At 34.9% G+C, this 26,278-nt stretch overlaps 3 protein-coding genes across 6 annotated transcripts; 1 reads left to right on the top strand and 2 right to left on the bottom strand.

Annotated features, from left to right (window-relative positions):
- Window positions 1-4: 4 nt before the first annotated feature.
- RpL30 (ribosomal protein L30) lies at window positions 5-818 on the top strand. Its single transcript, XM_081982864.1, has 3 exons — window positions 5-155; window positions 294-406; window positions 526-818. Exons 2-3 carry the CDS (start codon window positions 299-301, stop codon window positions 766-768), a joined length of 351 nt encoding a protein of 116 aa, XP_081838990.1. The 5' UTR covers window positions 5-155; window positions 294-298; the 3' UTR covers window positions 769-818.
- A 319-nt stretch (window positions 819-1,137) lies between these two features.
- On the bottom strand, window positions 1,138-19,292 carry Doa (CDC like kinase darkener of apricot). 2 transcript variants are annotated; one of them, XM_081982860.1, is made up of 11 exons: window positions 19,102-19,292; window positions 15,078-15,255; window positions 7,306-7,384; window positions 6,658-6,724; window positions 5,524-5,637; window positions 5,376-5,466; window positions 5,154-5,324; window positions 4,941-5,070; window positions 3,903-4,047; window positions 3,450-3,555; window positions 1,138-1,847 (listed from the first exon to the last, which is right to left on the bottom strand). In XM_081982860.1, the coding sequence occupies exons 1-11, from the start codon at window positions 19,275-19,277 to the stop codon at window positions 1,650-1,652; spliced, it is 1,455 nt and encodes a 484-aa protein (XP_081838986.1). In that variant the 5' UTR covers window positions 19,278-19,292; the 3' UTR covers window positions 1,138-1,649. The 2 variants fall into 2 exon arrangements, with proteins under 2 accessions (XP_081838986.1, XP_081838985.1); XM_081982859.1 differs by lacking the exons at window positions 15,078-15,255; window positions 19,102-19,292 and adding an exon at window positions 9,689-11,235.
- LOC145731198 (chromatin assembly factor 1 subunit A-like) lies at window positions 15,585-26,198 on the bottom strand. 3 transcript variants are annotated; one of them, XM_081982861.1, is made up of 3 exons: window positions 25,850-26,198; window positions 24,368-24,534; window positions 15,585-17,592 (listed from the first exon to the last, which is right to left on the bottom strand). In XM_081982861.1, exons 1-3 carry the CDS (start codon window positions 25,967-25,969, stop codon window positions 15,738-15,740), a joined length of 2,142 nt encoding a protein of 713 aa, XP_081838987.1. In that variant the 5' UTR covers window positions 25,970-26,198; the 3' UTR covers window positions 15,585-15,737. The 3 variants fall into 3 exon arrangements, with proteins under 3 accessions (XP_081838987.1, XP_081838989.1, XP_081838988.1); XM_081982863.1 differs by lacking the exon at window positions 25,850-26,198 and adding an exon at window positions 25,582-25,743; XM_081982862.1 differs by lacking the exon at window positions 25,850-26,198 and adding an exon at window positions 25,297-25,480.
- Between the last annotated feature and the right edge of the window lie 80 nt (window positions 26,199-26,278).

The raw sequence follows: 26,278 nt of genomic DNA on the forward strand, positions 1-26,278 counted from the left end.
TGTTGCCGTGTGTTTTGTGGTTGAGACTACTGATTTGTCATTGTCAACGTCATCTAAATTGACACATGTAATTTTTAGCCATTGGACGTTTGACAGTCGGACATTCCTTTTTACTATCGTCAGTTTGTGATTTAGCACGTGCAGTTATCAAAAAGGTACTATTTTTTTGTGTAAAACCCTTAAAAATTAATGAAATATTATTTAATTCTGTTTGTCTTTCTATACTGAACTTGCCTAGATAATAAGTTTTCGGTTTTTGGGGTATTTGATAGAGAAATTTCATTGTTTTGCAGGCACCATGGTGGCCCCAAAGAAACAGAAAAAAGCCATTGAGAGCATAAACAGTCGTTTGGCCCTGGTAATGAAATCCGGCAAATTCTGCTTGGGGTACAAACAAACTTTAAAGGTAAAAAACTAAAAACTATATAGTAGTAAATTATTGAATGTGTGTAGGTTAATCATAGGTTAGGTTACACTTTGATTCATGTTGATAGCCAAACACTTTCAATTTTGTGTTTTTTTCAGACTTTGAGGCAAGGTAAAGCCAAACTGATAATCATTGCTAATAACACTCCCTCTTTGAGGAAATCAGAGATTGAGTACTATGCAATGTTGGCCAAGACTGGTGTCCATCACTACTCTGGCAACAATGTAGAGCTAGGCACTGCTTGTGGTAAATATTTCCGAGTATGTGCTATGTCTATCACAGATCCTGGTGATTCTGACATTATTCGGTCCATGCCGTCTGGTGATGGTGGCCCACAATAATTTAAGTGTTTTATTTTTATGATAATAAAAAATTTAAAATACTGTCTCTATGTTTGTGCATTACTATTGCAACCATTCCTGTCCCCTTGAATTTGCTTCAGTTTGTTTTGTCAGATCATTTTTGTGTGAAAATATGACTTGCTCTAGCTTGGCCATCAGAAAACTCAGATTTTTAGAAAGCCAAAAGATAAGTGAATTACCAAAGGTAGGTGTCATTGGTATTTAATTTAAGTTAGTAACTGGAATACTAAACTTTTTCATAACATCTTACAAATTAGTTTTTTCCATTACTTACCTACATTTTGAATAATTCATTTGATTAAAGTAACTTTAGAAGTGGGAGACAGACAAGATAAATAAAGAACACCATTAAAAATTAAATTTATTGTTTTATATAAGTATATTCATTTATTTACATGGGGGTAAAACCGAACTAGCTCAAGAAAATCATATAACCATCAGCAATTAACCATATTAAAGATTTTTAACTATAACTAGAATTGTGTCTATGAATTGTAAAAATCATTCAATCAAACTTCAGCGTTTATTTTGTCTAAGTCCTTTAACGTTCCATGTCACATTCAACAAAAAATCGCAATCAAAACAAATCCTTTGAGAAATATATTAGTTCTTACAAAAAAAAAATAAATTAAACGCTTGAAAAAATATAATAGTTCTCACTTTGTTTTACTCAACTACTTAGGACGTCCACAAGAAAACCAGTTTCATGGGAGGGTTAAACAATAATTATAGAAAAGTCCACTACTAAAGTGACGTAATACTTATCGAATATCGGTGTACACCATAATTCTGTCAACAAGTACATTTTTACAGTTTTTTTTTTATACATTAATGAACCGAAAGCTGCGATCAAAACAAATTTAAGACAAACTACGCTCTCTTCTGACGTCTCCAGCGGCCCCGTGATCGCCAAGACGATGGTGTCCTGGAATTTTATCAAAGAACGGATGTTTCATCGCTTCTTTTAGGGTCACTCTTTCCGACGGTTCGTATTCGAGCATCTTGAATATCAAGTCGAACAAATAGTTATGGTCGGATTCGTCTGACTGTTTGTATCGCTGCAAATTAATTATTTGTAAATTAAGAAACTGTTAAATTAAAAAACAAAACTGATAACTAGAGTCCGGATTAAAAAGCACTAAAATTGTGAGAAAAAGCAAAATTATTTTCCTCAAAAAAGGATAAAAATCTTCTTTTTTTGAGTTCAAGTTCTACAAATTTGTTGAAGCTTTTAAACTGCTTTAGAAGCACACGAAAGATTTTAGACAGTTTTGAAGACTTTCAATTTTTTTTTAATTACTTTAGAAGCATTTGGAACAGTTTAAGGAGCATATTGAAGGTTCGGGAACGCTTTAGATACATTTGGAAATTCTTTAACGGTTCTAAAATTTTTTGAAGGCTTTTAGATTGTTTTGATATTTTTTTGGGAGCTTCTAGACTAGTTGAAGAACATTTAGAATCTTTTAAACCGTTCTAAAAGCTTTTGGAAACTTTTAGGCCGTTTTGGAAGGCATTCGACTGCTTGGAAAGCATTTTGGAGTTCCTGTAGTGTTTTAAAACATTTTTAAACTACTTGAGGAGCAATTGGACAGTTTAAAGAACATATTGAAGATTCTGGAGTGCTTTAGAGGCATTTGGAAATTCTTAGACGGTTCTAGAATTTGTTGGAAGCTTTTAGATTGTTTTGATATTTTTTGGGAGCTTCTAGACTAGTTGAAGAACATTTAGAATCTTTTAAACCGTTCTAAAAGCTTTTGGAAACTTTTAGGCCATTTTGGAAGGCATTCGACTGCTTGGAAAGCATTTTGAAGTCCCTGTAGTGTTTTAAAACATTTTTAAAGTACTTTAGGAGCTTTTGGACAGTTTAAAGAACATATTGAAGATTCTGGAGTGCTTTAGAGGCATTTGGAAATTCTTAGACGGTTCTAGAATTTGTTGGAAGCTTTTAGACTGTTTTGATATCTTTTGGGAACTTCTAGACTAGTTGAACAGCATTTGGAATCTTTTAGATTGTTCATAAAAACTTTTGGAAGCTTCTAGATTTTTTTAGAGACTGCTTTTGAAGCATTTTGGAGTTTCTGTAGTGTTTTGAAATCTTTTTAGACTACTTTAGGAGCATTTAAGATTCTGGGCTGATTTTAAGACATTTGAAACCTTGTAGACGGTTCTAGAAACTTTTAAACTGCTCTAAAAGCATTCAGAAACTTTTAGACTGTCTTGAAACGTTTTTAGACTAGTTGAAGTTTATTTGGAAGCCTTTAGAGTGTTCTAAAAGGTTTTGGAAGCTTTGGCAAGGCATTATGGAGCTTCTATAGTGATTTGGACTGTTTTTACATTTTTTAGGCTACTTCAGAAGCATTTGGAAATTATTTGGTCAGTTTAAATTTGTAAATTGATACTTACACATTTTACAACACTCTCTCAGAAGCCTTCAATATCTTGATATAACTATTGCAATTGTAAATTAACCTGTACAAAAAACAGCAGCAAATAAGCACAAAAAACTAAATTAAGCACAAAAAGAAAAAAGCACGAAAAAATTTCTTTTTTTGTAAAGACGTTTTTGCGTAAATCGTTCACGTTAGATGTAAAAGGTTGGTTGCTTTAATAATTTACTAAAAGCAAAATTCCTAGAAATCCGGACTCTACTGATAACTTACCAATAGTGGTTTGCAATTGTCTCGAACGTAGCGACCGGCCGAACTTTTCTCGTCCCAGTCTAGCCTACCTTTATAAAAGTACTTGGTCTTGGTTTTCCTTGCCATCCTAATTGCGGAAATAAAATTATTAATAAACGGCTAAGTTTAACAGGTAACACTGGAACTTATTTGACCTTAGTTATAAATAATTTGAAAGATTCTGAAATTAGCCAGTAAGTAAGGTAATATTTATTGGGATGACACTAGATAGGCTTTTAATAAGTTGCCAAGTTAAATAGAATCAACTAAACAAACAAACATAAATACCTATTTAATATTTTAATTTGTTATTTTATTGATTGGGCTTCCAAACGGTCTGGGCGAAATAATATTTTTAATTGCTATGTGCACCAAATTTAAATCATTGAAATGGCCTTTGTAAAATGTAATAAAGTCATTTTATAGGCAAATTACCTTTGAGGAATATCACCCAAAATTCGTTGCATCATGGCCAGATGCTCACGATTGTCGTGGGTCTGGAAAAGCGTAATGCCAAGGTACAGCTCGAAAAGGATGCATCCTATTGACCATACGTCGCACGGTTGCGACCATCCTAGTTCTGAAATTAGACGTAATACACTGTTGCAGCTTCATAAAAAAATCCAAAAATAGTCTTTATATTTTACGCCATAAACATCTATTTTTATCGTGATAAGCGTATGAAAGGCATCGGAATATATTTTCCTTCGACCATTCACTTCACTTAAACCAACAAAAAAAATACATCAATGCAAAAAAAACTCTCAAAAATAACTATTAAAAAACATTGATACGGTTTGAGATATATTGCGTGGGTTTTGCTAGCGCCCACTTGTCTATTTTAGTGTTCGACCATTTACGTTTTTCCGAAACGAAAATTTACAACGTTTTATCATAAACACTTGTTACTGTTATTTGCTTAATGTAAACAATTGGACTAGGGACATACTTCAGTTTTATGATTACTAGGACGATGATGTTTTCCAATAAGATTGTTTTTTTTAATCGACTTAACTTCATTTGATTACTTTGTTCATTTGTTGTTTAACAGTAATCTTGACGTGACATCAAGGTAAACATAGATACAATAGAAAAAACATGAACTTCATTTTCTTCAAGTTAATTACTCAGTGCTTCTTCATTTGTGTTTTGCACAATATTCCAATACAAAAATCTGATGCCAAGAAGCAGAAACATTGTAACGGTTTAAAACAAAAATAGTCGATTAAAATTATGACTTCCAATGACAATGCTACAATAAATTCGTTTTCACACTAAAATACATTTTCAGATATAAAGTCCACGTTGGTAATTTACTAATTTTATCTAACATTTGTTTGTATGCACTGTACTTAAGTATAGAACCAACCACAAGTTTGGCAGTTCTAAATTAATTAGGTTTACCACGTGAATCAAACATTTTGTTTAAGCGTTCTAATAATAACAGCACTATTCGGGAAAGTTCTCACTCACCTAATATTACTTCGGGCGCCCTGTAATGTCTGGTCGAGACTATGGTGCTATGATGTTCATGATCGAAAGTGGCACTGCCGAAATCGATTAACCTAACATCAGTCCTTTTCACTCTCTTTACGTCGCGACGCTAAAAATACAAATAAAAAATTGCAGCTAAAGTTAATAACAAATAGCAAAAGTTAAGTGATCTAAATTATTGATGTGGCCTACCTTTTTGGCATTATACACAAGTTCAAAATCTGAATCGACAAACAGGATGTTTTCTGGCTTCAAATCTGTGTGCGTCAATTTGTTGTCGTGCAAAAATTTGACCGAGTAACATAACTGATACCCGATGTGCCGCACTTGTTCTAATGGATACGGCTGATAGTTGTTGTCCTTCTACGAAATTAGTTTAAGTTTAAAAGGGATTTACTACATTAAAAGACTTACCAAGAAATCAAACACGCTAAGGCCCAACATTTCAAAAGCAATACACATATGCCCGTGGTAGTCAAACCAGTCCAGCATTTTAACGCATAAACTTTGAAAAGAATTAACATTAAAACAACTACAAAACTGCGTTACACACTAAACTTACTGCATACTATCAGGGTCCTTGTCGGACAACTTTTCCAGTACGTTAATTTCAAGTTTTGCAGCCTCCCTGTACTTTTCCACATTCTTGATAATCTTCAGAGCCATGGAATGATCCCTAGAAAGTGCGTACAAGTGAAGGAACGATTTATTTTAAAGCACATGTCTTTCAATAGTAATTCATCATAAAAACGATTCAAAATGATTGATTAATGTCTACAGCAAAATTATTTTGACGTTCATGGTGTTAGTTGTAAACCGTATTCTATTTTAACGTCGCAAATTTAAACTATGACTGATAGACACAAAAAATCTATACATTCTTTAGTATGATTTATTAAATCGTAAAGTGTTGATGTGCTTATGGTTTGTGGATGTTACATAGAAGCCAAATGTCAAGGGCAGTTATGTAAATTGTTATCTGATTCTGATCATTTTTGTGTGCTGTAAACCACTCAAAAAACAAGTTTGGGTCAACAACACTTGTACTGTGTAAAATAACTTAATGATTTACCTACACATTGCATTGAATAACTGCTATTGAAGAGTTGATAATGAATAGCAATTACGTATTTAATTTAATGAAGCGTTTAAAGTAAATGGAGAAATGTTAAATAATGTTATTGATCTAACAGTAATCACATGTTACGGTTACTTAAATAATTTCAAATTGATTGCTTGTTCTAATACTTATTTAATGATATTTCCAGAACAAATTAGAAAACTTTCAAAATGTTACTTTATTAGTATCTTTTAAGGCCATTCTTTATTTTGAAAATTTGATAGCGTATAAATGCAAATTTAATTTCTTCAATCATTTATTAACACTTTCATAAACACTATTAACATTTTTATTCATATGTTCGATGAAAGCGTTGTAAAAGCAAATAGAACATTCATTAAAAACAACCCATTTACACTGACATTACACAATTACAGTGCCAATATTTGAGCTCCAATTTGGGAGGATTTAAATTATCGACTGAGGAAAGGGCATTGACAAACTTTATTAATACGGTTACACTCGGTAATATTTTGAATGTGTAAGCCAGCTGTTACACTTGGCTGAATAGTGAAAGAGTTCTAATTCGATGCGAGTTAAATAACAAACTGAATGAAAATTGGTGACCCCACTTACATTTCCAAGTCCTTCACTTTGACCACCTTGCCAAACGTTCCTTCACCCAGGGTGCCAAGAATTTTATCTGCAACACAACACCATAGACGGTGAATATCTGTTATATCATCGGTTAGATCACAATGCTCGTTATGCTGTATGTCCCTAACAATTTCGAACCTTAAACTTTTTACTGTAAAACAAACTTTCTAGAAAATTAACAAGCATTGTTTTCTAACGGAGAGAATTATACAGCGCCATGCAAATCCTGTTCCTAAGCTAAAATTTTTGAGAGGACTAATTTATCCAGTTTGCCAAAATACACAGGTAATTTTAGAAACGTGTTGAATTGGAAAATAACTACTTTACGATTGACTCGCATAGATATACGACTAATTGCTGTCTTCTTAAATGTAAGTCGTGATCTAAATTATGTAACACTTCTCAAAACGACACCATCAATTGGATATAGTTTGACTACCAAAAGAACGTGATGAAGCAATTTATTTATTATTACAGAGTTGATCAAGTGATCAATATTGCAACACAGACCTCAAAACCACCTTAATGTAAATTGATAGTTCTGTTTTTTTGGCAACAAAACAATACATCCAATTAAAAATATCGGATTTTAAGAAATGTCATTTAAATCAAGCGGTATTCACACACATCGATCTTGCAGGACATCTCCCGATCGGTAAATAAGGTGCCCTTCTTCATCGTCCTCCACGGATGGTGCTCTCGAGCTCTGTTTATCATCAATCCGTCAGGTGGTGCGTTGTCGTTCGCATCAATCATCATCAACATCATCGTCATCAAGGTTCATGGTCATCATGGTACGGTTCAATTCGTATGAAAGGTCGAGGTGGGTTGCATTGGTTGGCACAGGCATTGCACGTATTGACATGGTCATCATCGATATGGCAACAGCGCACGCAAGGTCGATTGTGGCCCGACAAGCAAAGACAAAGAGGCAAAGGGATTGCCAAATCAGCAATCAACGAACTTTTCAAAATGGCACACAAAAAATTTTCAAGTATTTACAAGCAGTAACGTATATGGCACCAGAAATACTGATCTAAGATAATAAAACTAGCAAGCTGGTTTACAATTTCGTGTTTTTAACTCCCTTTTCACACGTGTCTTTAAAAGAATCGTGGTTACCTTGACCCTAGAAATTCTTTAAGTAGTTAAGAAACAGTAAAAAAGTAAATTGTGGAAACTATTGTTGGGCCTTACATAAAGTTCCACAATAGACTTGATTCATTCAATTAATTCTCTCTGCTGAAAAACTGTAATACAAATCTTTTCCTGTTTACTTTTCGATAAAATAATGCTTTCATTAAAAATAGCTCAGAGCTTAACAAAATTTTGCATTGTGTGGCCACAGTAATATTATGCAGCTCAGACTTTCATTTGCGACTTAAATTACCCTAATGGGTTTCCTGTTAGTCAGTCTGAAATAACTTAATCAGATATACTACTTCGCAAACCTCAAGAATAACAGTAACATGAGAATCATCCAGAAACGTTTATATTAAGTTAAAAGCTTTCTATGGTAATATTTATAACAAATTTTCAACAAGTGAAAAGTTAATGGCACGCGTAGTTTCTACAAAACCAATAGAACATTAAAAAGCCATTTTAAGGGTATTTCTGTTGCAATATACAAAATATATCAATGAAACAGCTGTACAGTATCGTAAAAGCCTGATGTTTTGCACGCTGTTTTAATATATCAGACACTTAAAAATTAGGCAACAATGTAAATAATATCAAGTCTCCTTAATACACATGTTTAGATATTTTCACATTACAAAAAAAAAAGAAACTTGATATTACAACATCCAATTTAACGGTGGTATAACGACATGCAGTTAATTAATTCGTGAATAATGGGGAATAAAGCGACCATTGAAGTGAAAAAAGGAATTCACTAATTGTCTCAGCTAGTCCAAAATAACTACCCAAAGTGTATCAAGCTTTTCTCACATTGACCGTGAGAAAATTCTATTTTCATCAGGTGGAACATTGCTGAAATTAGGCGTATAACAGTGTAGCGTCACCAGCTAATTTTGGTTTCATGGCATTTAGATATGATTTACAAAATAACGATAAAAAAATAGATTAAGATTTGCATCCAGATTTAATTCGCTGATAAGAGCAACCCAATAAAGTTAACAAAAATCTGTTCACTTAAAAAATGCTTGAAACTACTAAAATTTAAAAGTTTCTATGATTCAGCAACCAACCAGTAATGATGAATAATCAAAAAATACAAAAGCGATATAGGGAAAGTCTGAATACGCCATACAAAAATAGAACGGTCCAACGAAAATGTTGGCATTAATTCAACATTGGAACTGTTTAATCTCCAAAGAGCCAATAATTTTGAAGTAAGGAAAAGGACCACCACACCTATGGGTAAGTTAATAATGCGTTAGCAGTGAAGGCAAAGCAAAACTAACATAAAATTCATACAATTATTGTAAATTGACACGACTGTGCAGAAGTGGCCTTGGTGTTTACATAAACTTGACAATTTGTTGTTCGTTATGTTTTCGGTATTTTTGGAAATAGTCAGATTTGGACGTGGGTGGAGTAACATATTTTAAAAAAGAAATATGTATTTATGATATATTGTCCTCAAGTAGAAACATATGGAGTAATAAAACTGGAAAACACCTCGTTTCGAGCAAAATAAATTAGCAAATAGAAGTTAGATAAACAAATAATATTTTTAGAACTAGGAACTAGTATTGAATAGACTGGGACATATTTTGAAGACAATGATGGATCCTCACAAAATTTAGTAAAATTTGAACCCTCCTCCCTCAAAGCACACGGAAAATTAAATTAGTTAATTTGTCATACAAATTACTAATAAAAAAACCGATCGGAGATAAAAAGGTGTAACTTACACAAACAACACGCGCTTAGCGAATGACACGGTTAAAAATCTTCCTGTCAACAAGCGGCACTCTTGTTAGTGAGGTAGATGGCCACGCTCAATCATACATTTTTTACTTGAGGGCTGTCCCGTCGTACTTACAGCCGCCATCTTGGTGGTCTCAGGGTAGTATTTTTGTGCTATGGCCGCCGCCACACTGGTGGTACCGGTGGGGGCGGCCACGACACTAGATTTGTTATAAGCTTCGTCTAACGCCGAATACTTCATGATCAAACTCTGGATCTCCTTACGTTTGGCCTCCCTTTCAGAGACCGGGTCTGGAACAGCTGGAGTTGGAGTGGCATCAGAGTCGTCGGAAAGGGCTTTGGTCGATAAAGCAGCTGGAGGAACTAAAGAAACATTTTCCACGTCCTTGACCTTTGGCGTTTCCACTTCCTTCAACAAATCGACATGTTTGGGCTTTGGTGTTTCAGTGTCACTGTGGTCGTTTAGGATTGGAATTTCAACGGCACATAGTTTAAGGTTTGTGGTGGTGAGGGATGGTTTTCGCTCATTGTATTCACTTTTTCCCACCCTTTGAGGTTTCGAAGACCGTCTGGGCCTTAGTTCGGAATGATTTGATCTGTGTCGTACTCGATATACAGAGTCTCTATCGAGATATGCGTAGGACGGTTCTGGGTATACGATATTTTTCCTTTGCTCACTTCGGTACGGGGTTTTTTCACGTTGCACAACACTAGTACTGCTATTTACATAAGGGTAGGCTTTCTCACTAAGTTGCAAAACGTTGACAGTAGTGTTGCTTTTGGATAAGCGTCCTACAGATGGCTCGCGTTTTCTTTCAGTTTCTCGTTTTCGTCCATATATTCTATCTAACACAGACGTATATTTATCTTCTACGCGACTTCTGCTCGATCCAAAATTGGGTACTACCGTACTGCTTTTGCTAGTAGATAATGGAATTGGATGTCGATTATGGGAATTAGTGCTAATATTTGAACTACTTGAACTATTTTGCAATTGACGTTCGACTGTGGCGGAAGGACCTCGTACTTTTGTGGTAATCTTTTGGAGCAAGCTAGAACACGAGTCGCTGAGTAGTTGAGCCACGCTATGAGTTGAAGAGCGCGTGTATCGTTGCCTTCGTGTACCCGAATCTGACGTACCACTCTTACTACTAGCCATAGATGTTTCATCCGGCAATTTTCTGGTTCCTGAAGGTTGGTAAGCACTTGTTGTTGGACGATAACTGCTGGAACCCAACCAAGAGTAATCTGGAACCGCTCTCGAACTATGGGAATGCGTGGAGTACCGCTCGCCCTCGTCGTAATAGGCGGGACGGTACCTGCTATAAGACAAGCCCGACGTGTACATTGATCAGAATATTTAGCATTCCCTTTGTACTCGGTCAAATAAGCAGTTGGTGCACGTTGAAGACGTTCAGTTCTAAAAATATCATTACACGGTTGGCAAACGCGCACCGTCGCGACGCTCGCCTTCGACTGAGCGCCGAGTTATAATTACGTAAATTTAGGTGAGCGGGAACCGAAGGGGAGGAGGGTCGAAAATAACGTATGTGTGTGAGTGTGTGACAAACACTGGCAATAGCAGATTTTTTGGGAACCTTCTGGCAAAATAAAAATGACGCACGACACAGTTTTAAATAACTACTAGGTAAACAAAATAGATACGAGGCACTAACCTTTCGGAAGACTTGAATAAGACATCGTTTAAAAGAACCGAGACACCGTGACTTTCGAAAGTACCTCCGCTTTTTCTGCATTCTCCTCTTTATACTTTTTTTACCTTCAAATCTTCAGTACTTGCCAGATAACAATCATTCTGCAAAAGCGTTCAACCCATTCCAAGTCACTACAACTTACACCATCATCACTCTTGTACGCAAATCCACAACATTAACTTCATAGTTATCCGAACACTAACAAGCAACAAGGAGATTGGTTATTAATAAATTATTGCGCGAGCCGGAGTCATTCTGAACCACGATAAGACTACTTTTAAACCACAATACAATCATAACAAACACGGGGAAACGATAAACTATAAATGGTCATGCTTTATCGGTGAAATAAGTCAAAAACAGGGAAACACGCCGGCGAACGAAGAGGAATTACCGCCGGTCTGCCTAGCAGTAAGTAGCGCTTCTTAAGCCGCCAGGCGTATCATCTCTTTAGCGCTCGCGTGCTGCTAATAATATTCAGCTTCTTTCGGTTTCTGCATGTGTTGTTGGATTTCTTCCACATATTTAAGTTTGTTACGCCTACAGGGTGTTCCACGTTTAAACAAAAAGTTTAATTTGTATAGGTGTCCGACCAAAATTAACTTCACAAAATTCAAAAATGCTTACATAAAGTAAGCAAAAATGTTTATAATATGAACACCTGTCTAAACATTCAACTTCAGAATTAAAATTTTAATTACTTTACCTGAAGACTTGTCTGAACGGATAAGGTCGGCGAAGACCGATTTCCGACAGTAAAATGCACTAGCAACTGGGAGATTTCACTTTTGACAATTTAAGTTTTAAGGCAACTATACAACGTTGAAAAAGTCGAGTAAATATGGTTTAAGAACGGTAAACAACCTTGACATGATTGGGTAACTTAAATTTAAGGACAATTTTGAATTACTCTGAGAACTGAAGAGCCCTAGTTTCGATTCACTACATTATAATTACTAATAAATGAAAATTATGTCCATTGTAGTTGCACAATATTAAAAATGGGTTGTATCGTCTGCATATCGAATTAGTTAAAAAGTCAAAACGTATTTTATTAATATAGAAAAAAAACTAACTAGTTAAAATACAGTACTAAAACTAATGCACTAATATTGACTACTTCAAAGCTTCAAATCTCAGTCTAATGTGAAACATTAAAGTAAATCGAAAACACCTTCGCTCTGGAAATTATTCAGAGAAGCGATGCAGAATTTAATGCATATCACCATGTATAAACACGCATATAACTGCATTATAGGAGAGTTTATATGCAAAGCCAGGTAGTTTTCACGAAAACCCCTAAAGCAAAATTTACACAATTATTACAAGCTAATGACGACTGGCAAGAAGCCAATCATTACTGCTTTTCTATGTATATTAAATTTTGGCTTTGATTAGTTGGGCTAGGGTCAAGGTGAAGATAACGAATTACTTGCCTTAACCCCTCTTAGGTTATTTGGCATTAACCTGCCATAGCAACTTGAAATATGCCGAATTCAAGAGACACCTCTACATTATCATGTTTAAATAATGAAGCCAAAGACCGTTGAAATTAATTATTAATGGTGAAAAAATGGGGAATAACAAGTTTACGGAGAACTATCGTATGGTTGCTAGGAAATGAATAATACAGAAAATATTGATAATGTACTTAAACGTACACAAGGAAAGTTTTCAAATTAAGTTAATGGAGAACCTTTTGTTGTTAATGATCAAAAAGGGTGGATGGCTAGTTATTTCACTCGGTTTATTCACGATCAGTAATAAAACGTACAAACTCGTCTACCTTCGGACAAACTAGTTTCAAGAATACGTAAGTAATTATAATAATTATTAATCAAGAAGAGAACCAGTAAAACCTTGACCTAGCCTGTCCGGAGTTATGTAGTGTTAGTGCCAACGGAAAAAATTACAGCACACCTCACAGAAAGAAGACTCATCATAATAGCTGTCTGAGTAGCAAGAACTCTCTTCGTCGCTATAATCACTTTCATCAGTTTCAGATGATACGGGTACGCATTGTGGATTTTCTAGAGTTTTAATTTCATTTGACTGGACCTCTCTTGTAACGTTCCACGGATTCTGTATAGCTAACATAACAGGATAAAAAAATGACAAATCGCTCGCCTGATTTTACAGACCTTTTTCTGAAGGAGCTTTACGAAGAGCAGAAAATAGGGCTTGAGCAAAAATCCGAGATGCGGCCTTTCGTTGAGACGCGGACCATGGTTCCAACGATGCAGGGGAAGCAACCGTAACTGACATTGTTACAATGTGAGATTTTCACAGTTACATCCACATACAGAGAAATCCAAACACAGCATGGAAGAGTGTGAGTTCTGTTTTGTAAGCTCACAAAACTTGACCTACTCCAACATGGTTTAAGATGAAGAAGTTATTTAGACATTGGTATAGAACATATTCACCTCAAGCAATCCAAACTGGGAGCACTAAGAGTGAGGACTGAGCGTCAAACACAGCCCAAAGTCACCCTTTTTAAAAGGGGGCGAAGTCTGTCCTGCATCGTAGGGGCCGCGTCGCGATTTGCCCGCATCGAAACTGTTGTCTAACTAGTGGTTCGTCAGTTAACTGTTTCAAAAACATGCACCACTCGGACAAAAATAACCGACCTCTTATTGGAGGTGGCGTATTTAGCCAGCAACGCACAGATACCGATTCGCGCGGACTCATCGTCGGGACGATATCCAAAATTAAGTCATAAAAACGCGTTTTTCAAATTTTACGATCAAGAACAATGGGAATTGTTTGTAACAAAAATGGTATTGCCAGGACAGTGTTTATAAAACTTCCATTGCATGTTTGGTTTACTTAAATTGACTAGCAACCCATAAACGACAGAGAAATTTACTGTTAAAATAATAAAGAGTATATTAATATATAATTCAAAAATAATATAGTAATATACTCTTGTTAAAAGATCCCTTTCAATCTTAACAGGCCAAAACACGTTAATAAACAGCAAAATTACTTTCAATGGGTCGATCAATAATTATTATAAAGTATAAAAATAGAATCGAGTTGAAACGCATTACAGATGAGGTGAAAAACAATATTGTATTAAACACACCTTAAACTAAATGTTAAATGCTTTAACGTTTTTGGTGAGTGACAGCAAACCGGATGTGTTTTCTAGTTGCAATAGAAGTTTTAAGCTTTGAACACTAATTTTCTTTGTGATTATAAAATAAATGTAAAAAGTTTCAAACTATGTGAAACTAATTTTCCTGTTTTTATGACAATGAATAATTTGTAAACACGTACTCAAAATGTAGTAAAGCTTCAAGCAGACATAAAGGAGACATAATTGTACGCGTTCTAAGTAAGTTTTTTAAATAATCTTTTGAGAAAACCGCCAATTCCGGGAAACACAAAATAAACCTGGATTATATCCAAATTATGGACGAGTTAAAATTTTTAGTACTATACGTGTGTGTCAAGAAAGCAACTAAGCTCTGTTATCTATCTGAATTATTAGCATTGAAACTTTTGCTCAGAAACATGACCATGAAAAATATTTTGGTAGTTACAGCGTTGCCACTTTGTACGTTAACCCTGCCATAAAATCCATGAAAACTGATGTTCTGTGCAAATTCAAATAATCAGCATTTCTGGTACCATTACGCAAATAAAATCGTGTCCTAGCAGGAAACCTTGAACTTAAGATGATCTGCTCTTACCCGATTACGTTACTACAATCAAGTTAAGCCCAGTTACCCGTTTTTTGCGCATCCTGCACGGGTAAAAGGCGCATCAAACACCGATACTGACCTGATCGTCGGAGTGGCTGCGCCGATGTCTTCGTTGCGATCGGCTACTAGGTCGCTCGTGTTGCTTGTGGCGATTAGGACGTTTCTTGCTGGTTGGCGACCTACGATGGCTGCGTTTATACCGGCGCTCTGCGCTCGTACCGCGTTCGTATAGTCGGGAACGATGATTCCTCTGACTACTGCAATAGGAAATACTGCTCTATGGGATACGGTTTATAAATTGATGTCGCCATCAGATCACTGCATATGTAATTCAAACATTTCTTACTGTCTTCGATCGATGATTTGTAATGGACTCAACTCTCTAGGATTAAAAAACAATAAATAAAAAAAAGCAGCTCAATTTTTGTTTAATTCATAAATTCAAATAGCAATAGTCTTTAAACTTAATGTTTCGTCGAAATTTTGAACTTACCCATTAAAACATGGAAAAACTACTACAACGCAAAACTGGACCACATAACTTTATAGATCATACAATTAATAAAAAAAATAATGAAACACTGTATAACGTTAATCCAACTTTATTTTTAAAGTGTATAAAAAAACACATTACTGATACAAAAGGCACTTTTGAAGCTTAATCTTACCATACAAAGTAATCAATGAACTCGGCTACACCTTCAATAATCTTAACCATCACACAACACTTGCATGATAACTATTCTAAAGACAAGTTATATTTTTGCATAGCATCATCGTTAACCTTCCAGCACATAGTCTTCTTGCCAGTTGACGATGTACCATGCTTTCCAAAAGTTGCTGAACTCTTCAAAAACCTATTCAAACATCTTTTGGAAATATTTAATTTTTCATGATTGTTTGAAATTAGTGTTAAAAATTCTTCCATCAAAACTGATTTCTTGTTAACACTATAATGGATGATTTTTAAAAATTGAGGGGCAAGCTCATTGGGCAGCGTCTCTACACATTTTTTCGACTTTTTCTTTTCGTCCGGTGATGTCAAGGTGTCTAAACGCTTTTTAATTTCCAAAGGACCTTGTATCAGACTAGCGAAGGGTTGTAAATACATATAAACTGGATCTTCTTTGTTATCACCCTTGGCATTTACCCAAAAGCAGCCAACAAAACGTGGTTTTAATTTGCGTGTTTTTGATTTCATGTCTTCATCAAACTCATCTTTGAGCAGCTTCAATTTTTGCTTGAAAGATTCCGGTGATAAACGCGCGTTTTCCTCGTCGTCAATTTCGTCTTCGCTTAAATGACCGTGAGGAACAAAGAACTCATTGTCCACTTCATAATCATCTTCTTCGTTATTTGTTTCCTTATCTTCTTCATCTCCAGAGACATCCAAAGACTCTCCCTGTTCCTCTTCTTCCCAATCGTCATCTGAATCTTCCGCGTAATTGAAAAATTTAGGGTCTTCGCCAAATGGCTTGCGCGGTTTGACAAATTTACTAGTTTTACGCCATGTTCCATAGTAAGCTGGCCTTTTATTCTCGTGGAAATGCAAAAACTTAACCTTCATTTTAGATCCTATGGGTTGATCTTCATGTATTGTTTCACCTAGAGCTTTGCTATCTTCTATCAGTATAAGTTCATCTTCAGGGTCTCCAGGAGGCCACGTCCTAGGAGAACGTCTAGGAACTACTGTACCAGACTTGAGATCACAAATATAAGAAGACGTTTCAATTGGATTTTCTATGACAGATTCAAGATACTGCATCTCTTCTAGCGTTAATGGTGGTCGTCTTAATGGAGGTAGCTTCATGTCTGATTTAACTTCAAAAGGCATAAAATGAGAATTGACTTTTTCAACTTTTGTATCAACCTCATCAGAATCGGTTTTCTTAAAGAAATTCTTGAAAAACGTCTTAGCTTTCTCTTTTTTCTCCTCTTCTTTCTGTTTCTCTTTGTTTTTCTCTTCAATCTCTTGAAGTTTCTTCAATCGCTCTTCCTCTTTTTCTCGGCGTTTTTGCGCTTCTTGTTCTTCTTTTTCTTTACGCTTCTGCTCTTTTTCATCCCTTTCTTTCTTCTTCATTTCTTCCTTCAACTCTTTTTCCTTTTTCTTAAGTTCTAATTGCTTCTGCTTTAACTCTAACGCTTTCTGTTTCTCTGCTTCCTTTTCCTCTTTCAGTTTTTGTTTTTCTGCTAACAATCTCTCTTTTTCTTCTTGTCGTTGCCTCTCACGCTCTTCCTTTTCTTTTTGCCTTTGTTGCCTCTTTTTCTCAGATTCTAATTTCTTTTGTAGTTTTTTGGGAGTTATATGTTTTTTCGGAGTGGATGGTTCGCTTTTATCATAGACTACTTCCATATGAATAGTGTCTGGATTGGTGAGAGAAGTATCCTTACTAGGGGATTGATTGTCAGTAAGGTCCACATCAGTGATTGGTTCTTCGGTAGTGGTGGGATCCTTTCTTTCATTTGATTGTTCAGATCTACAATCAATACTTTTTACATCTAATTTGTTATTGTCAATGGTAGATAATTGTGGACTATTGACATCATTCTTGGGATTATCAGGTAGTGTCTCGTCGACTTCCACGTTATTGGAGCTAGAACAAATACCTTTGATCAGTAACTTGGCGTCATGGGGTAACAGCAAGTCGTCAGCTCCAGCCTGAGACCAAAATGTCCCCTTAAAAATAGACATAAAGAAGAAAACAGTTATCAAGAGTTTTCAAACAAAAAAATGTATCAAAAATGTAAAATTGGTACCATAGTACTGTTAGGAACTGATATTGTGCCACTTACCTTTCAGTGTAGATGAAGTATGGTAACATTGTAGTCTAAATAAAGCATGCAGCTAATTTTCGTATATTTTGTAAGAGCAAATAAGAGAAAGCTTTGAAGAAAAAGTTCCAATTACTCATGTTAATCTTGATATTACTAACATACAATAATACTTACTGTCTTACCTGTTGTGGCAAACGGTTTGCACTTTGTAAATCACTTCACTGCTGGTAAAAATGTTTCCTAATGGTACCAATTTTACTTCAAACCTCGTACAGAAAATTACATACCGTATTTCGGTCAAAGGTGGAAATGACAACAAGCTTCTTGGCTATTTTTTAACTCATTATTTTGTTGATATTTCACTTGCATGTAAATAAATCATCAGTTAATGTATTTTCAGGAACAACTTCACATGTATTAACACCTTTAGTCAGTCTTTAATAACAGGGACACAAATGGTGATTACTTTTTCTAATAAACGCTAGTTTTTGTTTGTATTAATTAATAAAATCATTAACATACTTTACCTTTTAAATAGTCTACTATTCATATTTAAAAAAGTAAGTTCAAATTATGTTTAGTAGTGGTTTAATTAAAAATTAATAAATCAAGTAACTATACCAGTTACTTTAGTGCGTAATATCACAGTTAAATTTACGTAATTTTAATGTCCTAGATCAAAAACATTTACTTATAAAAACGTCTATAAACACAGGTTTACTTAATAACGTATTGCATAAAACAATTAAAATATTTTTTAATAATTTTAGCAAGGTTCATTGCATATACTTTAATTTTACTGAATTATCTACTGGCAACGCGTAAATGAGTTCAAATAACCACTTTCGCTACTAAATTCAAATAACGTGTAATTAGTTATTTACTAAAAACGAATTGAAACCAGAAATAACTGATTTCTAAACCACATATTTTTTAATTAAAAAATGTTAAAGTGAAACTAAAAGTAGTAACCACTTTTCCCACAGTCACAATGAACAAGAATAATCGCACGAAACAGAAATATAGTTGTCATATCAGTAATACACAAGAAGGACATCAATAGAGCAGAACATTTTCGTTTTTCTAAAATTATGAAGATTTTCAGTTTAATTTTTTCACTGAACCAAATTGTTTACGTGATTATGGAAGTAGTTTAAATTCAGCCGAGCATAACCAAATCAGGCAAAATGCTAACCAAGTTGTAAAAGTTTACGTTTGTTTCCTAAAATAGGTTAAACTGTAGTTACCGACAAATATGATTTGTTTTAAACGTTTTGTTATTCCTGGAGTTGAGTCTCAAATCAAAGAAAAACAACATCAATACATACTTAATCTGTTGTTCATAAGAGACCATGTTACATTTTGGCAACCATGTTGCCATAGCAACATAAAGCACCTGAGGTTGCTCTTTGGTCATTTCCAAGCGCATTCGACTAAAATCAGTGAGTATGCGGTCGTGATGTTGACTCCTGCTCATTTCATAGTGAACAGCGTAAGAAACCATTTTAATGATAATTTAGTGTGAACGTTCCAAGTCAATCACTATCACGTAATAATATATCACAGAAACGGTAGTATTGCTTCTAAGTAGGAATTCGCCGTTAAGTACAATGCATCGTCATCTTCTTACAACATAGAAGAAAGAACTGCTAACACTCGAAAGTTCTTCTTTTAAAAGCTTAAAACTGTTTACACGACAAACCGCACATATCACTCTTACTTTCCATCACTTGAGTTCCATACACACTTGTACCCTACATTTCAGAACATAAATGCTAATTAACACCATAGAAAATTCATAGCCGTCTTATTGAAATCTTTTAAGAATGGAAATCCAGATTTGCATTAAATTTTAAAACGTGAGGTACACAGTGCCTACTGCTATTCATTCAATTAAGATCAAGAACTTGACCTTGCTATATCGAGTAGAAGTATTTTTAATTTATGCTCTTTTTACATGTATTAAATTGATCAATGCCAACGTTGTGGCGGACGATGACCTTCAAAGAAGAAATATTAAGCTCATTTATGCCAGGTAATGAGTTAATATCAGAGATATATGAGGTGTCCCATAGCTGTACTTGAATGAGGTCATATTGAAGTAACAAAACCAAATAATTTCTTTTAATTTTCTATAATAAAATTTGTGGAAGTAATTAGCACCGAGACTGAAATACTAAAAGTAACCTGAAAAATGTGCGAAAACAGATTCTCCTGATATGGTATTAGAAGAACAGCTTGTCCTGGTAAAATAACTAAGGTCAAGTCAAGCGACAATCTGTGCAAAACATACGGTTTCCCAGGTTGACCTTTATCATAATTTACAGTTTTATGGATGGTTTCGTTCGAAAGAATTTTCTTTATAAGGTTTGTAATGTTTCCTTCCAAACGCCACCAGAAAAGGTTTATTGAAGTTAAAAATAGAACTTGCGCTAGTGAAGCTGGTGCACACTAAGAATGCTGAGCAGAAAAAAAACTCTAAAAATAAACGCAAACCACCAAGAAGTAATTAATTATTCACGGCAGAAAAATTGACAAACACAACCTTCAGGTGTAAGCTTTATGTAACAACAATTACGCCAACGCTTTTCAAAGCGTTCGAAGCATCTCAAAGACAGTGGCTCCGAACCACCCTATCTACAAATTACATACAACACGATCTTCGATAATGAAAATGCCAACCTTGCCCCGAATGCGGTATGTGAAGGTTCCGAATCGTGACACATTTTTCTGGCGGCGCGTCCGTAGCCGCTACCTTTTTTGGCGGATCGAGGGTTTTTTTTTTAAAGTTACGCACATGCAAATGTAACGTGATAAATGGTTTTTTAAACCACTGGAGTTTTGACTAATGTACCACCTTGGGCTGGTGCAAATTTAGGTCGCAATATGATACTGAAAAGGCATCTGCAAGTCGTTACTTTACTCATATTTCTAATCTGTCTTGGAAAACATCAAGTTTTGCGTCAAGCATGAAAGTGAGCCATTTTTACCAAAAAAGACTTTCTAGGTTAAATATAAAATTGACTTTTCACCTGACATTTCCCAAAATCTGGATGATGGTCAACATTTTAAACTTACTTGGAACATACTTCAATTAATTACCAGCTATTTATGAGACAAAGCTGAAGCAAACTTTTGATAAGATGTGACATTTTGTGTAGGCTTCGTTTGACAACTCCTGTCAAATGTTTTTAAAGGACACACCCTGGTGTTATTTACAAGACACTTTCCTAGATAGAACCCTCACAAGAATTATCCCGAATATTTCCCTCATGTGTTAAATGTCCCATATGAGCAGTGCATTTTCACCAGAATGACAGCGATAATTGCATTGTAAAGTGATAATTGCATTTCGATAATTGCACTGTACGTATCTATAACGACTGCATTGTTGTAGAGCCTATTGCTAGTACACTAATTGTTGTCCATGCGCATTTTTTTGACTTTTTATAACCAAAAAATGTCAAACTCGATGTCAACAAAAATTAATAAACGGTTTGGAACTTGTTCATTGAGTTCCATTGAGCAATCTATAGTTACAGCAAAACCAAAACATTTTCTTTATTCGGGAAATATTCCCCAAAATTACATTCGTGCCTTAAAAATGACCTGATAATTCTGCGTTCAAACTTGTTATCTTTGCAAACTGCATTCGGTCATTTTCATATTTTTTTCTAAAAAAGCCCTCCACCTTCGGTGTCGGGCTCTTTCGCCAAAAAAATATGACAATAAACTCATGCAGTTAAGAGATAACAAGTTTTCATGCAAAATTATCGGTAATTTTTATGCACTTGTGCAATTACCCCCGATAAGTGTTTCAAGAAAATCTAAAAAGTTTACTAACACCATATACCTAAATAAATGTTGAAAAGAAAAAAATTAAAGAGAAACACTGCAACCTAATCAGTTACACAATGTCATTCACTACCTACAAAGAAAAAAATTTTGAAACTGTCCACATAGGTTCAATGTAGGCAAGTCAAAACATTGGCAAAAATTTAGTTTTAAGAGCCCTAAATTTTTTAAAAGTAACCAAAAAAAAGTATTAAACAATTCAGTTTTTGAATGTTTGTACCCTTTTCAAAGCAAACTACTAAACCAGTAGGTAGTAATTTAAGTACTACTACTTTACAGATTTCAACAAGACGGCAGATATTTTAGAAAAATCTGTTTTTTTCTATAAACAGATTTTTTCAGCAAAACCCAACTGACACCCTTTATGCTCACACTAAACAAACATCCAAGACCGTTGCTAGGTAACCAAGTCAAACTATGGCAAGTACCGCGCGGTCGCCGAACACTACACTACAAATGGCGAATTGCAACTATCAAGAACAGAGTGGAGGAACGACTGAATCGCGACTGTGACTGAAAATAAACAACGAACTAAAAATCTTTCAGGGTAAACGAGATAACAAAGGAAGGACGCGGGAATAAGCGCGTATCTCTTTTCATTGTACCCACTGCCTACAGAAAGTGGCTGAGGACAATCACCGGAGCGTACATGACAAGACAAAGAATTATTGAAAACCTCGATTTTAAGATTTGTGCATAAAAAAGTTAAAAAAAGATCGCGGCTTATTTACAATCATTCATTTCCGACAGCTTAAACTTACCGCCTTCGAACGTGATGCACTTTATAAAACAAGGAGAATCTTCAACAAAGAATGACTAATAACAGGAACCACTTGTTAATAACAATAATCGATTAATCAGCTGGACAGATAACCAAACCGGATGTCCATATAATTTGGAGTTCGTTTACTGACTGATACCTGGAGCACGTGCTTGTAGCTTTGCGTGTTGGAAAAACGTGACCCAATACCGATAGAAGCTCAAAAACATAAAACGTGAACTTGGAAATGTTATTGTCAGCGCTCATAATAATAATCGAAATGCATTAGAAGGTGTGATGTGACATTTCCATGTCAAGCCCAGCTTGCTGCATACTTTGGAAGTTTCTTTGTAGCTAAGAATATGAAATTTTAGTGTATACACATGTCTCATCCAAGCCATAAATGTATAAGGAATTCTTACCAAATATTCTGTAGACAATATAATGGTGTGTGTCCCATTTAATTATTACTCGACAAGTAGGTGTAAATGCAGTTGATTTGAAAACACGCTATAGGAGATACAACCTTAAAAAAATACTTTAATGATTTCAAAACGTAATTTGTACTTCCTGCACCGAAGAACCGATAATGAATACTCCTACAGCTTGTATGTAGGTAAACTGGTGTCGAGATACTTCCAACACAAATAAATAAATAACAACCTTTAACTCAGAAGACAAACTAAACATAAATTGATTTAAAATTATCTTTAACATATCATTCTCTTAATGGAGTGAAACCTTGGAAGTAAAGTAAATTGGATTAGCGGAAACACCTTTCTCAGTTTGAAGTACCTTTCATCAGATTAAACAGGATAGAAGCGACAAGCTTGACTTGGTAAAGGCTTAAAGTATAGGAAATTAAATAAATCCAATACTTAATAACTTAACAATCCAGTGGAAGAACTCTGATATATTAGCCAGTAACTTTAAACCCATGCAATTTTCAGTTGCATGATGGAGTAACCAAAGACGGCAAGGCCGAGAAGCGGAATCCGTGGGTCGAAGGCCTGCGGGGGCAAAGTTACATTGTTCATCAATAAACGCAAGACTTGCACACTAAAATACGTCATACTATTTTTTTTGCGGGTCAACGACACTACCCCAAGTCTGTGGGCAAAATCCTGGAAGTGATCTGAATTTGAAACCAACCGAAACCCAACAAAAAATTGTGAAAAGGAGAAATCATACAGCAAAACGTGCGACCTCACAAAATAACAGTCACACCAACGTTTTTCAAAGAACAAACGCGTGTCAGGACAAACGCATTTATTCATGATTTTTTTAGTGCATAACTATACTCCACATGCAACAAAAGGTCAAATGTTCCACTCAGATATTTTTTAGATAATAAGTTAACCAGACTGTATAAGTATAAAGCCCTTAAAACAGAAAACATTCTAAAAACTTGAGAGTGATATAACCAAAGTAGTGAAGCAGCTAACAAGGCTTAACAAACTAGAAACCATCAATATATAAAAAGACAACTGAAATCGGTCAACCAATCATTCAATTGCTTTTTAATCTCGTTTTAATGTAATCATTCACGCTTTTTGGCTTCGAATCCATAAAAATAGTCTTATTGATATGGCAATAAATTAATTTCAGATAACTTTCCCTGCCACAAACCAATAAAATTTGTAGTGAAGGGGCGTTTATTAACATGGGCAGTGCAATAATTTATGCTGTTGCGTAGGTTCCCTATAGTTAAAAGACTGATGCATTTTGAAATGCATTGGGATTATACAAGGTTCCCCAGGTGTTATTAAGGGGATTTCAGAAGAGATTAGAAGGGTCTGTTACACAATAAATATGCCCTCCATAATTTATAGGTTTTTAAGTCTTAAACCACCAAACTTTCAATATTTTTTAGTAGTTTCATTTTAAATGATATTACTTTGTTTAGTCAGAAACAGAACTTCACATTTAAAACTTTGCGCATTTAAATTCATTATAAAATCCCCTAAAATAGGTCTTACCTAATTGATCTTCTGACTGGACTCTCTAGATCGTCCAATCGGCGTCTTTTTCCATCCTCATGTGAACTGGGTTTCTTGGCCCTTTCATGACTTCTGTCTGGAGAATGAGACCTTGATCTAGATTTAGATCTGCTTCTGGAATGATGTCGCTTTCTTGAACGAGGCATCTAAAATGTTAAACCAACTTATGAAATTGGGTCATGTTTAAAAAGTGTTGATAAGACAAAGACATTTTTGTAGGTGCAGGGAAAAACTCATAGTATGACTGCAGCAGCAATTATTACACACATTTGTTCAAATTTTCTTGAACTGGAACTGACACCACTTTGTAACACCGTAGGAGGTGTCATTTTTTAATAGGAAATTGGGCTCATATCCCCAGTTTCCTATAAAATTACCATTCAAATTCAAAAACTCATTTCCTTAAATAAGTAAATTGGCAACACCAGGACACTTTCTAAGCAATTTGTACAAGACAAATTCATGTTATAAACCTTAATTCTTGATAATTCTTGCTCAGTCTTGTATTAACAGTTGATAATATTTAATAAATATGACCCTAAACTCACCACTGAAGTAGTATACCTAACTTAAGTCTTAAATTTATAGAATAAAACTCCTAGCATAAAGAATTTGTTTTGAGAGTTTATTTAATAAATATTTTACCCTACTAACTAGAAAGTGTTTAATCTGACTCTTGTTCAGTCTCAAAAAAAGCATTGAACTATTGCACTCTACACTTATCTAGACCATTCTAGAGAGAGTAAAATGAATAGGCAGAGAGTTTAAAACACACAATTAACCAGTCTAGTGATGTACCTTAATTCCAAGGCTACATCTTCAGGTTCTGTGTGTACTTTACGTTTTTCAAAATATGTTCTTATCATGATAGGAATTGAGGTTATGATTTGCAATGGAATAATAAATACCTGCTTGAGTGGAAATCGGAAAAATTTGAAGAGAGGGTCCAAATTAGTAACATTTAGCACTGACATGATAAAGTAATTCTTAGTAATTTCTTCAAAAATGAGTTTAATGAACTTTTGGTTGCGTAATGAACACTGTATAATTTTGACTTTGACAAATTCAGTTGTTTAAATAAAAGGAAAATGGCACAGTGACTTTGCCTCCTTGTGACTGGTGATACAATTATGAAGGCCAGCTTTAAGATAAAACAAATGGATTTCTGGAGGAGAAACAATAAGCAGGCTCACCTGGAATAGCACCAAATACAAATTAAAATATTCAATAACAAAAAAAATAACTCTGTTTAGGTTAAATTACAGTTTATGACCACAAAAAGAATATTTTAACAATACACCAATGGTTTTCAGCAGGCAGCCATGTTCTTTTGGTGTTTGTGGCGCGTCGAAAATCCGCGAGAGATCGCTAGTGCGCAACAGCACCGACCAAAACGTCAAACGACCATTTTGGCGGTATTCCCAATTTTTTTTTAATTTTTCACGACCGCCAAATACTCACATTGTTTCTGTTGGTGTAATGAAACTTGCCCCAAACCAAACTGGCAATATGCGACACGCAATTCCACGTTCTGTACGTAGATCCTTGTAGAAACTGTCTGGCTAACGAAAATCCAAACATCGATCCAACCTAACAATGGTTGGTTGAAGACGGCATTGGATTGGCAAAATATGAAAACATGAGAGAAAATGTCACTTCTATGACTATGGAGTGGTAGTTTGTGGATCTTTTATGATTTTAACACTAAACACTGAGTTTTTTACTAAACTTCCCGGTAATCAACTCGAAATTCATTGAAAAAAAAAGGAGAAAATTAAACAAGAGCTGCCATTGGGAACCTCGGAGTCACATTTGATTTGGTTGACATGAATGACTTGTGACGCGACGTAAGTGACATGATTGAAGACGGATAAGTGTATTTAAGGTTGC

The sequence above is a fragment of the Ips typographus genome, linkage group LG6, assembly GCF_016097725.1.
Source record: "Ips typographus isolate SLU linkage group LG6, UJ_Ityp_2.0, whole genome shotgun sequence".
NCBI classification, from domain to species: domain Eukaryota; kingdom Metazoa; phylum Arthropoda; class Insecta; order Coleoptera; family Curculionidae; genus Ips; species Ips typographus.